Here is a 13,752-nt window from a genome sequence, read left to right as displayed (position 1 = left end):
TACACTGTGCTTTATTATATAAGATTCATAATGAAGTACTTTATTCTCATGCAAAATTCTTAAACTAGTTCATTTCAGATGCAATGCATGCTGCATGCATGAAATGTGGAAGCCACAGAAACTGAAGAACAGTTTAAAGGCACACATTATTAAAAATTTGATTTATAAATTATCTGATCATCTAGATTTTGGTCCACCTTTGGAATGCAATGGAGCAGTGATTATGTGTGGCATGAGTCCAACAAGTCCTCGGTAGGTTAGGTTCCCGGAAGTACGTGACAACAGGTATTTAAGCACAGGTTGTGTAATTCCTGTAAAGTATGGGCACATGGTTTGTTAGTGCAGAGGTGGAGCCTGATAGCATCTCGGATGTGTGTGTTCTCCTCAGATGCTGGTCCCTGTTTTGACCAGAGCCAAGGTTGGAATCTCTCTACACATCGGTCGGGAGGCCTGAAGATGGTGTAATACATCGCCAAAACTGGTAGCCCAATAAAATAACAGTTTGGAAATTAGATTACTTGACTTTCTGTACTGAACAGCCGAGTCCCTCAACCATCTCTGGTTCAATAAACTACTTCTGCTGGCTATGATGCTTACTGCCACTAGTATGCCAAAATATTATGATCTCTGCTCGCTATAAGACTGAAAGCCACCTGGTGATGTTGTGGACACATATAAATGGAGCAGAAACAATTGGGGAATCATTGTAGTCCACAAATGGGGAAATCCACTGACGTGAGCAACTGTGACAGAGGACAGATTCTAATGGCCTTGTATATGGGAATGAACATCTGGGAAATGATGAAGCCGCTCAGCTGTTCATATGCTACTGACATGAACATCTACATAAAGTAATATAAGATGTCACTGGTTGGTGGCACAGTGGTAGCACACTGGACTCGCATTCGGGAGGACGACGGTTCAATCCCACGTCCAGCCATGCTGATTTAGGTTTTCCGTGATTTCCCTAAATCGCTCCAGGCAAATGCTGGGATGGTTCCTTTGAAAGGGCACGGCCAACTTCCTTCCCCATCCTTCCCTTATCCAATGAGACCGATGACCTCGCTGTTTGGTCTCTTCCCCCAAACAACCCAGAACCCATCCATGCTTCTTCACAGACCATCAAGATTGGAGGCTTTCCCATGCTGTAAAGCTTGATAGGTGGTGATCTGTGGCAGATCTGATGACAGAAAACAATGCTGGTGCAGGCAGAAGTGTTTTGAAGGATGCCATTCAGTGCATATTGTTGAACATGAGGTTCAACATCGGACAACCCCTGCATCTTCCCATGATGACCCAGCAACATCAGCACTTAATCATTGCAATGGACACAAGGTCATTGAGACTGGACTATGGACCAATGGAAAGGTGTTTCATGGTCAGATGAACCAAGTTTTTCTGTTACATCATGCTGATGGTCATCACTGGATATGCCATCATCAAAGTACATGGCACTCAAAACGTGAACCACACCATGGGTGCAGGCCAGTTGGCCCATAGTACGCTACAGTGGGCATTCACCTCAGCTTCCATGGAACCTGTGGTAGTAATCAAGGGCAGCATGGCAGTTGCGAACCACATGAGCATTATTGCAGACTGCTTCCATCCCTTTGTGACTGATGCCTTCCCCAAGGTGTTGGCGTCTTCCAGCAAGAATAACTTTCCATGTCACAAGGCCAGAATCGTGCTACAGTGTTTTGAAGAAGGGAACTCATGTTCATGTCTTGACCACTAAATTTGTAAATTATATTATATCATGTACTGTGGTACTGTATCTCACAGTTTGTTTGAATTTTACTTTTATTACATTAAGTGATTGAACTTGAAGAGCAAAAATGCTGTGATGGAAGTGTTAGAATTCCTATAATCTTTGAAGGGTCCTCTACAAGAGGTTTGATTATTTTAGCTTTGTATTGTAATTTTATTCTTTACTTTTGTACAGTAAATAAGTTATTGACCTTATATACATTACCCCAGAAGTCTTATGTAAGATAACAATGTCTGAAATTATCTCTTTCATAATATAGATATAAATATCCTTAACAATGTAATATTATTTTTATTCAAAGCCATTTAAAAATGTTTATATTTTGCTCCAATTTTTCTTCATTTATTCTATGCTATTATGTACAGTGCCACTGACAAAAAATCTTAATAGACATTTCTGTATTGTCATTCCCATTGCTGAATAGAAATAATCAGCACTTGTTTTGATTTTTTAGCCAAAATGATAAAAATATCATTGCATTTTATCATTTTTTTCACTCCAAAGTGGCTGTGTTTTATCATATTACATAATAATTTATTAGTATTTTAGTATATAATGTGCTCACATATGATTTTGATATGTAAAGCTACAGTGTGACAGAAGTGCCAATGTGTTTTACACTAGAATTCTTGGATTCAGTAGAATAAAATTCCCATTGACCTAATCAATTTTCTTGAAAGTTCTACATAGTATTATTTCAAGTTTTATTTTGTGATAATCAACATTTCCTTAGTAGTAACATAACTTTAATTGTAATGAATTTACATTTTGAAAAATACACAGTTTTGTTATATTGTTTAAACCAATTTTTACAATCAAAGGTTTTCAGTGTTCAAGTTTTCCAACCTGAGAAACTGTAAAAATATATAAATTTGACAAGGATGTATTAAAAGACTGTGGCTTAATGAGTTGGTTGGCTAGTTGATTTGGGGGAGGGGACCAAACAGCGAGGTCATTGATCCCATCAGATTAGAGAAGAAAGTCGGCCATGTCCTTTCAAAGGAACCATCCTGGCATTAGCATGAAGCAATTTAGGGAAATCACGGAAAAACTAAATCAGGATGGCTGGATGCTGGCTTGGACTATCATCCTCCCAAATGTGAGTCCATTGCCCTAATCACTGTGCCACCTCACTTGGTGCTCAATGAGTCTAATAGGAAAGTGCCAGATTACAAATCTATAATCTGATTAAAATTACTTGATAGTTCCCATCTGCCACTTGACACTACTGTGTTGCCACATCCACTGCTGGATGTTAATGTGTAACTCCGAACAGTGTTGGAAGTGGCCACTGCGAGGTATGACAGAATTGTGAGATGCTCTGTTGACAACCGATTTTGAGTGAGCAGTGATCGAACTGTGGCAGACAACTGTTTCATAGCCCTGAATTTAACCTCCTGTACTGATCTAACCATGACCTTAAGATGTGGAGTGTATCTGAGAAAGTGATCTAATATCATGATCACTTTGTTCCTGGTGTTGAACACTACCATGTACACTCCTGGAAATTGAAATAAGAACACCGTGAATTCATTGTCCCAGGAAGGGGAAACTTTATTGACACATTCCTGGGGTCAGATACATCACATGATCACACTGACAGAACCACAGGCACATAGACACAGGCAACAGAGCATGCACAATGTCGGCACTAGTACAGTGTATATCCACCTTTCGCAGCAATGCAGGCTGCTATTCTCCCATGGAGACGATCGTAGAGATGCTGGATGTAGTCCTGTGGAACGGCTTGCCATGCCATTTCCACTTGGCGCCTCAGTTGGACCAGCGTTCGTGCTGGACGTGCAGACCGCGTGAGACGACGCTTCATCCAGTCCCAAACATGCTCAATGGGGGACAGATCCGGAGATCTTGCTGGCCAGGGTAGTTGACTTACACCTTCTAGAGCACGTTGTGTGGCACGGGATACATGCGGACGTGCATTGTCCTGTTGGAACAGCAAGTTCCCTTGCCGGTCTAGGAATGGTAGAACGATGGGTTCGATGACGGTTTGGATGTACCGTGCACTATTCAGTGTCCCCTCGACGATCACCAGTGGTGTACGGCCAGTGTAGGAGATCGCTCCCCACACCATGATGCCGGGTGTTGGCCCTGTGTGCCTCGGTCGTATGCAGTCCTGATTGTGGCGCTCACCTGCACGGCGCCAAACACGCATACGACCATCATTGGCACCAAGGCAGAAGCGACTCTCATCGCTGAAGATGACACGTCTCCATTCGTCCCTCCATTCACGCCTGTCGCGACACCACTGGAGGCAGGCTGCACGATGTTGGGGCGTGAGCGGAAGACGGCCTAACGGTGTGCGGGACTGTAGCCCAGCTTCATGGAGACGGTTGCGAATGGTCCTCGCCGATACCCCAGGAGCAACAGTGTCCCTAATTTGCTGGGAAGTGGCGGTGCGGTCCCCTACGGCACTGCGTAGGATCCTACGGTCTTGGCGTGCATCCGTGCGTCGCTGCAGTCCGGTCCCAGGTCAACGGGCACGTGCACCTTCCGCCGACCACTGGCGACAACATCGATGTACTGTGGAGACCTCACGCCCCACGTGTTGAGCAATTCGGCGGTACGTCCACCCGGCCTCCCGCATGCCCACTATACGCCCTTGCTCAAAGTCCGTCAACTGCACATACGGTTCACGTCCACGCTGTCGCGGCATGCTACCAGTGTTAAAGACTGCGATGGAGCTCCGTATGCCACAGCAAACTGGCTGACACTGACGGCGGCAGTGCACAAATGCTGCGCAGCTAGCGCCATTCGACGGCCAACACCGCGGTTCCTGGTGTGTCCGCTGTGCCGTGCGTGTGATCATTGCTCGTACAGCCCTCTCGCAGTGTCCGGAGCAAGTATGGTGGGTCTGACACACCGGTGTCAATGTGTTCTTTTTTCCATTTCCAGAAGTGTATGAGCAAAGTCAAAACAGAAAAATTTCATAACATGTTTGATGCCATAGCCATCTTCTGCAGCAAAATTTCATAAGTCAGTATGATAATGTTGTGGTTGGCAGGAGAGCCAACACTGTTACTAGAGAAGGCCAAAAGGCACACGTTTTAGCTCAACACAGATAATGAAGATGATGTGATGAAGTATTAGAAATGAAAAAAAAAAGAATTACAACTAAACCAATTTAATAAAAATTATAATCAAAGTCTTTTTATTAGGTCTAGAAAAAAAAGGCTACATTCAATAAGATTTGAACCTACGACCTTCCCCACATCAAGTTAATACACTAACCACTATGCAGTGCCATTACAATGTAGAAGGTAGTTGTATTAATGACTCTGGTGATGATCCTGGTGACCCAGTTGCAACAATTAATTGTGGTTTTCAAAAATTCGGCCTCACACAATGTCATGTGAAACATATCTAATGTAAACTGGTCTCTTTGATTATAATTACTGTATATGTGATGATAATTTGTATCTTATGTGGAAGGATCCAGTAGTTGTGAATTGTGTTTTATTCATCTCATGACATACATTTGCAATCCATTTGGTTTGCGTACAGGAGACATGTCAAAAATTTATAAAACATCTACAGTGCTTTTTACATTAATAAATAATAGCACTATAATAAATAATAACACTATAAGGATATTTCTTGTAACGTGTAACACATTGTATCCAGCTCAAATTTCTAGTTTGTCCCGCATGAATTCATCCACTGAGTAATAACACTTCAGTGTCAGTACCTCATATAGCATTCTTTTAAATGATCCAAAATTCGTCTGTATCCACTTGTTCCCCTTTTAATTTATTACAAATTTTCATCCCCATGTATTGAGGTCCCTGGGCATACAGTCTGAGGTGGTGGGTGGGGAACATAAAATTTTCTTTGTTTTTAGTATCATGTGAATGGACAAAATGGTGTCCCTCAAATAATTCATGTCTGGTGTAAAAAATATAATAATCTCATACATGTATAAGGATGACAGAGTTCATATTTTTAGTTTTCTAAATAATGGTCGACATGGTTCTTTGAGCTTTGCAGTGCACATATTTTGAATGATGTTTTTCTGTATTTTTAGTATCTGCACTATGTTTGTCGAGATACCCCATAAAACAATACCACACCTACTATTGGATTCGAAGTAGCTTGTATATACTACTTTTCGTGTGTCCATGTCAGGTGCAGTTGATAATATTTGCATTGCAAAGGCAAAGCTGCTCAGTTTGTTTGCCAGGTATTCAGTGAGTGCCTGCCAGCTTGAACTATTATCTACATTTACACCTAAGAATTTGACTGAGTCAGCTTCTGGTTGTTGTGTAAAATCTTAATCTGCTCACATTTTGATTGTTTGGTTTTGAACTGCATCACATGAGCCTTAGATGTGTTTAGATTCAACCCATTTAGCTGAAACCAACTTTCTAAGGTACTGAAAGTACTGAGCACAGATTTGGGAATTTTTTCAAATCCTGATCTTCAACTAAGACAGAAGTATCATCTGCGAACAGAACTGATGGGGAGCTGATATTTAATGGTAAGTCATTAACATGAAAGAGAAATAGGGCTGGGCCTAATATGGAGCCTTGTGGAACACCCTGAGCTATTTTTTTCCACTCAGAAAAATAATATGTGCCATTTGAAGAAATGCTAATTCCTTGCTTTCTGTTTGATAAGTAGGGTTTAAGCCACTGTACAGCACTACCGCTAATGCCATACTTTTCAAGTTTTTAAACAAGCAATGCATGGTCTACAGAATCAAATGCCTTTGTGAGGTCACAGAAAATTCCTGCCACCTTATTCCTCTTGTCTAATGATGTACTTATTTTCTCAGTGAAACCATTTACTTCATCTATGGTGTTTTTCCACTGCTGGAAACCAAATTGATTGTTTAGGATAACAAAATATTTTGCAATGAAGTTTTGGATTTGTGCAACAGCAAGTTTTTCAAATATTTCAGATACGACTGGGAGAACTGAGATAGGATGATAATTTCCCATGATCTCTCTTGATTCCTTCTTGAAGAGTGGTTTGACTTCAGCATATATCAGTACCTCTGGGAAACAGCCCTCTTCAAAACATTGATTTATTATTTGAGCCAATGGGTTTGCAATTCTGTTGTGTACAACTGCAGATGTTTTGTTTCTTAATGTTAGAATAGCATTTTCTACATCCTCCACAGAAACGTTTAAGAATTTTGTAAAGTTTTCAGAGTTTTCACCTAGGCCAAAGGGATTTACTTTGTTGTGATAATCTGTTACCTCTACATCAGGCTTTGCTACATTTATAAAGAATTCATTAAAGTACTCTAGTATTTGCTTCAATGTCAATTTTTGAAATTTGTTTGCTATAGGCTTTAACGCCTAACTCAGATTTAATGACTGACAACATAGCCTTTGTCTTACTTTTATGATTTAAAATTAGCCTGTTATTTGCCAGTTGTTTTGCTGCCCTGACATCTCTTTTAAATATGGTTTTATAGAGTCTTAACATATTTAATGATATCAATATTTTTATTATATTTTAGTTCTCTGTGCAGTTGTCTTTTCCTTAAACTGGAAATTTTTATGCCCTGGGTAATCCACTTCACTTTATTTGTTATTTTGTTGCTGCAGAGTCTATGTGGAAATGTTTCATTAAAGACACCAAGAAAACTATTGAGGAATTTCTCAAAGTTTTCATCACTTTAGTTACAATGATCAAAAGGCCATGTTTTCTCTTTTAGCTTCTCACTAAATGGTAGCAAGTTTTCTTTGCTAAAGTTACAGCTCATATGGGCTCTCATACGTGAAATGTTCCTGTCTGTCTGTGGCAGCTCAATGAACAATGCACAATGATCAGAAATACCTAGATCCAGACAAAATTTATACACATCTACATGTACATAATTAGTTAGAACATTGTCAATACATGTTGTTGATTGCCATTGTCTCTGGTAGATTCAAAGAAACTCAATTGTAAACCATATTTCTTGACTAAGTCAGTGAATCTTGAAGTGTGGCTATTATCACATGTGATACCAACATTAAAATCAGCAGCTATTGCAATTTTTTTCTTTTTTCTCTCTACAAAGGTCTTCTAGCATAACTTGAAGCTTGGATAAGAATAGTTCTGTACTGTATATTGAGATTGTTATAACATTTGCTAGTGAGTCCACTATTTTTACCCAACAGCTATCAAACACACATTCTTCATTTAAATAATTAAGACAGTTTCTGGTCTCATAATTTATATCACTATGTAGAAGTATACAGAAGCCTCCACGTGGCTTGTTTCTTCTGCAAAAGGTACTTGATAATCTGAAGTTCCCTATTTTGTTTAGAATTTTCATTGTGTCCTCAGTAAACCAGTGCTCATTTAAACAAACAACTCTAATATTTGCACATTCTGACAGAATGATTTCCAATTCATCTATTTTGGAGCTTTTTTGTTAGAAGCATCAGTGTTTAAACCATTTATATTCCAGTGGATAACATACAGGTACCTACTTTGACTATTAGTTATGGGCTTTAGCATATTTCTTGCCAGATCATGGTTTGGTTTTGTCTTTCTTAATGCTAATTAGTTTGCCTTATTTTTTATGACATGGCAAGTGTCTATGAGCATCTTACTGAATATTTTTGAGCCCAACCTATTCACATGTAGACCATCTTTGGCAAGACACTTTGCACTTGGAAATTTGTTGGGATCAATGAAAACGACTCCTAGTTTATTGCACTGTTCTTTAATATTGTCATTTATTCTCTGCACATAGCTGTCACTCACCGATTTCCTGTACACAATGCTACTTATTATTATTCTGGAATTCAAGTAGAGTCTTCTGGCTGTTCAGATGAGGTTCCTTGTGTGGTTTACAATTTCTTCCTCACTGTTGTTTCAAAGTGAATTTGTTCCTGTATGGATAAAAACACCTTTCAGATTTCTGCTATGCTTATCTGCTGTGTTCTCTCTTGAGTTTAAGATGATATTTAGGTGTGTACGCAATTGATGCATCCTGATTTCAGGTTAAATGTAAATTCCGAAGTTTGGAATAACTATGTTTTTCAACAGTGAGTCACCTGTCTTATTGTAATGCTTCTTTCTGTCTTTTTTGTATGTTATGCTGGTCCACTTAAATTTGTTTGGTTCTTCAGTATCTCCAGTTTTTTTTTTTTTTCCATAATGGTGGCTGAATGTTTTCATTGTTTGTCAGTTGTATCACTGCATATTTGCCAAAGTAGGTCCATCTAGTACTGGATTTTTTTCACATACACAACACTTTTCATGTTTCAATGCAATATTTTCTTGCTTTAGCAACGTCAGTTCTCTCAGAGCATCAATGTCACTTTGAAGAAGACCAATAATTTCATCCTTAGAACTTAGTGCGGATATTAATCACGCATTTTCTTCACTTGTACAGTTGAGGCATGTCCACTGAGTATCATCATTTACAAATTTCACACTCAAGTTTGCGCACTTCTCATGTAACCAAAAGTTGCACTTAATGTACTGAGTTCCTTTGACTGCATGTTTTACACACTTTCTGCATGAAGAACCATTTAATTTCAACTGATTTTGGAGCATTCTGTCACCACACAGTCCTACCGGCATCATCTTTACACTCCAGTGTTTGATTAATGCCATGTACTTTGTTAGCATTATCATGTTTGACGAAATACGAAATGTAAGGACCACACTCAGGATTAGAGATCCAAACACACCAAGAAAGAAAGCCTGACAATGAATTGGACGTGATCAGACCAACTGTTGTGGCAACAGTGAATGGTTCAGGCCTGACGTTGAGTGCTCTGATTGCAGGAAACCAGCTAAAGCACGTGAACTGTCAACTACCAAGTAATTTCAATCAGACTGTAAAGATCCAGGTTTCAGTTCTCAGTTGATCCAAGGTAGTGAACAGCACAGCACTTCTGCAAGCAAGATGTTATTGAAAGTATCACACACTTTCCTTCCTCTGATCTTTGAACTGACTTAGCCAGCTACTTTTAGGGGGACCTACAGCTTAACACAAAATTTGAACCACAGAATGAACTGGATTTTTCTTCACATACACAACGAATTACCAAAAGAGATTGAGGGAAACAGTAAGTGTCCGTAATGAACAGTGCACAACCAACCTTTCACTTTTCACTCAGACACTCGTGCACTTAGCCACTTAATCTAAGTTGCTGAGAACTTTATTCTTGCTTTCTTTAACTTGCTGCTGGTTTATTTCATCCTTAGCATATGTGAAGCATATTTCATCTGCGGATCATTTAGATAAAACACATTCCAACTTCAGTACTAGCCACAATATCTTTTGTGAACATTTTAAGGGGTGCAAACACATTCTTATTTCATTCTTAAGCAGTACTCTGTCCAACCTATTAATAACGGTACAATCAATTTCTGAAGCTAGTGAAGGAATAAACAATTGAATTTATTTCTATTAGACATGATTACAGAACACATTTTTAATCATTACCAATTTTAATTGTACATTGACCATTTATAGAATCCATATATCATAAGCCTATATGGATTCTACAGATGGCCAGTGTTAGGTGAAAGCTGTTGTGATTAAATACATGTTCTTTTGTTGAACATAAAATAAATAAAAACGTGTATAATATACACTCCTGGAAATGGAAAAAAGAACACATTGACACCGGTGTGTCAGACCCACCATACTTGCTCCGGACACTGCGAGAGGGCTGTACAAGCAATGACCACACGCACGGCACAGCGGACACACCAGGAACCACGGTGTTGGCCGTCGAATGGCGCTAGCTGCGCAGCATTTGTGCACTGCCGCCGTGGACGTACCGCCGAATTGCTCAACACGTGGGGCGTGAGGTCTCCAAAGTACATCGATGTTGTCGCCAGTGGTCGGCGGAAGGTGCACGTGCCCATTGACCTGGGACCGGACCGCAGCGACGCACGGATGCACACCAAGACCGTAGGATCCTACGCAGTGCCGTAGGGGACCGCACTGCCACTTCCCAGCAGATTAGGGACACTGTTGCTCCTGGGGTATCGGCGAGGACCATTCGCAGCCGTCTCCATGAAGCTGGGCTACGGTCCCGCACACCGTTAGGCCGTCTTCCGCTCACGCCCCAACATCGTGCAGCCCGCCTCCAGTGGTGTCGCGACAGGCGTGAATGGAGGGACGAATGGAGACGTGTCGTCTTCAGCGATGAGAGTCGCTTCTGCCTTGGTGCCAATGATGGTCGTATGCGTGTTTGGCGCTGTGCAGGTGAGCGCCACAATCAGGACTGCATACGACCGAGGCACATAGGGCCAACACCCGGCATCATGGTGTGGGGAGCGATCTCCTACACTGGCCGTACACCACTGGTGATCATCGAGGGGACACTGAATAGTGCACGGTACATCCAAACCGTCATCGAACCCATCGTTCTAACATTCCTAGACCGGCAAGGGAACTTGCTGTTCCAACAGGACAATGCACGTCCGCATGTATCCCGTGCCACCCAACGTGCTCTAGAAGGTGTAAGTCAACTACCCTGGCCAGCAAGATCTCCGGATCTGTCCCCCATTGAGCATGTTTGGGACTGGATGAAGCGTCGTCTCACGCGGTCTGCACGTCCAGCACGAATGCTGGTCCAACTGAGGCGCCAGGTGGAAATGGCATGGCAAGCCGTTCCACAGGACTACATCCAGCATCTCTACGATCGTCTCCATGGGAGAATAGCAGCCTGCATTGCTGCGAAAGGTGGATATACACTGTACTAGTGCCGACATTGTGCATGCTCTGTTGCCTGTGTCTATGTGCCTGTGGTTCTCTCAGTGTGATCATGTGATGTATCTGACCCCAGGAATGTGTCAATAAAGTTTCCCCTTCCTGGGACAATGAATTCACGGTGTTCTTATTTCAATTTCCAGGAGTGTATGTCAGTGACTCCTCATCACAGGCAGAATGATTATTTTTCTCCCAAAAGTATTACGTTCTGGAGAATTTTACCATTTATCTTGATAGTTCTGAAGATGCTTCTCATAGAGAGAGAGGAAATCTTAGGCAGAAATATATGCCTCAGTTCATGGCCTAAATCCCAAAAATTGAAGGTCACCAAGGATATATCTATCAAATCAAAAACCTTCATTATACAACTTTGAAAAGTACTGTACAGTGCCAAATTTAAATTATGGAACATAGCTTTGGACTTCTTTAACAAATAAAAATTAAAACAAAGTTTTATTTTACAGGTGAAAACAGCTGCAGGTGAATGGGCACGTGTTGGATTCTTACCAGGAGCATTAATTATCAACACTGGAGAGCTGTTATCCTTTTGGACTAAAGGAGAGTACACTGCAATTGTGAGCACACACATATATTTTCTTTTTCCTATGTAGTTTGAATAACTGATAACACTCCATCAACTGAATTTTATTCTGATGGGTATCAGAAATTTATGAAAAAAAAGTGTTTCTTGGTTTCCTGTGACAATTTGTAGATAAACCAGGTTCTCACCAGAAGATGACATAATAAGCCAAAACCAGATTTATTAACAAACACAAACTTGCTGCAAAACTTCAGGGAAAGTGATATTCCTTTAGTAATTACTAGTAGCATAAGTAATAAGATATAAAATGGAATGAGCACATCAGGTTGGTAGCAAGGAAGGCCAATGCTAGACTTTGTTTTATTAGGGGAATTTCAGGAAAGTGTAAATCAGCCATAAAAGAGGTGGCATACAGAACACTAGTGTAACTCATTTTTGATACTGTTCAAGTGTTTGAGATCCCCATCAGATTGGATTAAAGGAAGACATTGAAGCAATCTGGAAGCATGGTGCTAGATTTGTTGGTGCGTTCAATCAGCATGCAAGTATTATGGAATGCTTCATATATTCAAATGAGAATCCCTAAAGGGAAGAAGATGCTCTTTTTGCTAGGCACTGTTGTGGAAATTTGGAGAACTGCCATTTGAGATGCAGCAGAGTGATTCTATTCCCGCCAACTTGCTTTTTGCATAAAGACCATGGAGATAAGATGCGAGAAATTAGACCTCATACAGAGGCTTGGAGATAGTAATTTTTCCCTCATCCTATTTGCACATGCAACAGAAAAGGAAATGTTTAGTAGTGGTATGTGGTACCTTCTGCCATGGACAATACGGTAGCTTGTGGAGTATGTATGTAGATGTAAATGTAAGTGTAGATGTAGAAGTAAAGGAAAACTAGTTCATCTAGCAACTTGACACCAGTACCAAAATTTCAAGTAAAAGTTTGTATTTTATTAACCGTGAACATTTAAATGGGGGCTGATAGAAAAAAGCAAATAAGAAGTCGTTTTTGTAAAAGTGTAGAGAAACCTGAAAACTAAATTAACCAGAATGTTTGGCATAAAAATGTACATTAAATAAGCAATGGATAACATGAAACTTCTTGGCAGATTATAACTGTGTACCAGACCAAGATTCAAACTCAGGATCTTTGCCTTAAGCGGGCGTACATTTACTTCCGTTGGTACCATGTCTCCCACCTTTCAAGTTTCACAGAAGCTCTCCTGCAAAAGGCAAAGGTCCTGAGTTTGAGTCTCAGTTTGGCACATGGTTTTAATCTTCCAGGAAGTTTCATATCACCACACACTCCACTGCAGGGTGAAAATTTCATTCCGGAAACAACCCTGAACTGTGGCTAAGCCATGTCTCCACAATACCCTTTCTTCCAGGAGTGCTAGTCTTGCATCTTTAGCAGGACAACTTTTATAAAGTTTGGAAGGTGGGAGGTGAGGTACTGGCAGAGGTAAAGCTATGAGGACAGATTGTGAGTAGTGCTTGGGTTGCTCAGCCAGTAAAGCACGTGCACGCATAAGTCCCGAGTTTTAGTCTTGATCTAGCACACAGGTTTAATCTGCCAGAAAGTTTCGTATCAGTGCACATTCTGCTGCAAACTGAAAATTTCATTCTGGAAACAGATAACATATAAAGGGGAAAAATAAATAATCCATAAAATGTAAAGCAAATTACAGTGTTATCAAGAGAACCTTGTGTGGAAAAGTTAGATTCATTTAGTTTCATGGATCTT

The 13,752-nt window shown here is 40.5% G+C and overlaps 1 protein-coding gene across 2 annotated transcripts in view; it reads left to right on the top strand.

Moving 5' to 3' along the window:
- LOC126177185 (uncharacterized) overlaps nt 1–13,752 on the top strand; it is a 232,332-nt gene that overhangs the window by 173,105 nt on the left and 45,475 nt on the right. For both annotated transcript variants that reach the window (XR_007535796.1, XM_049924436.1), the window contains exon 6: nt 11,930–12,040. Coding sequence is in view for 1 of the 2 variants with exons in the window: in XM_049924436.1 (XP_049780393.1) it covers nt 11,930–12,040 (111 nt within the window). In the remaining variant the exon portion in view is untranslated. The remainder of the gene's footprint in view (nt 1–11,929; nt 12,041–13,752) is intronic.

This window comes from Schistocerca cancellata, chromosome 1 (genome assembly GCF_023864275.1).
Source record: "Schistocerca cancellata isolate TAMUIC-IGC-003103 chromosome 1, iqSchCanc2.1, whole genome shotgun sequence".
NCBI lineage: Eukaryota > Metazoa > Arthropoda > Insecta > Orthoptera > Acrididae > Schistocerca > Schistocerca cancellata.
This window is presented reverse-complemented; position numbering and strand designations above follow the sequence as displayed.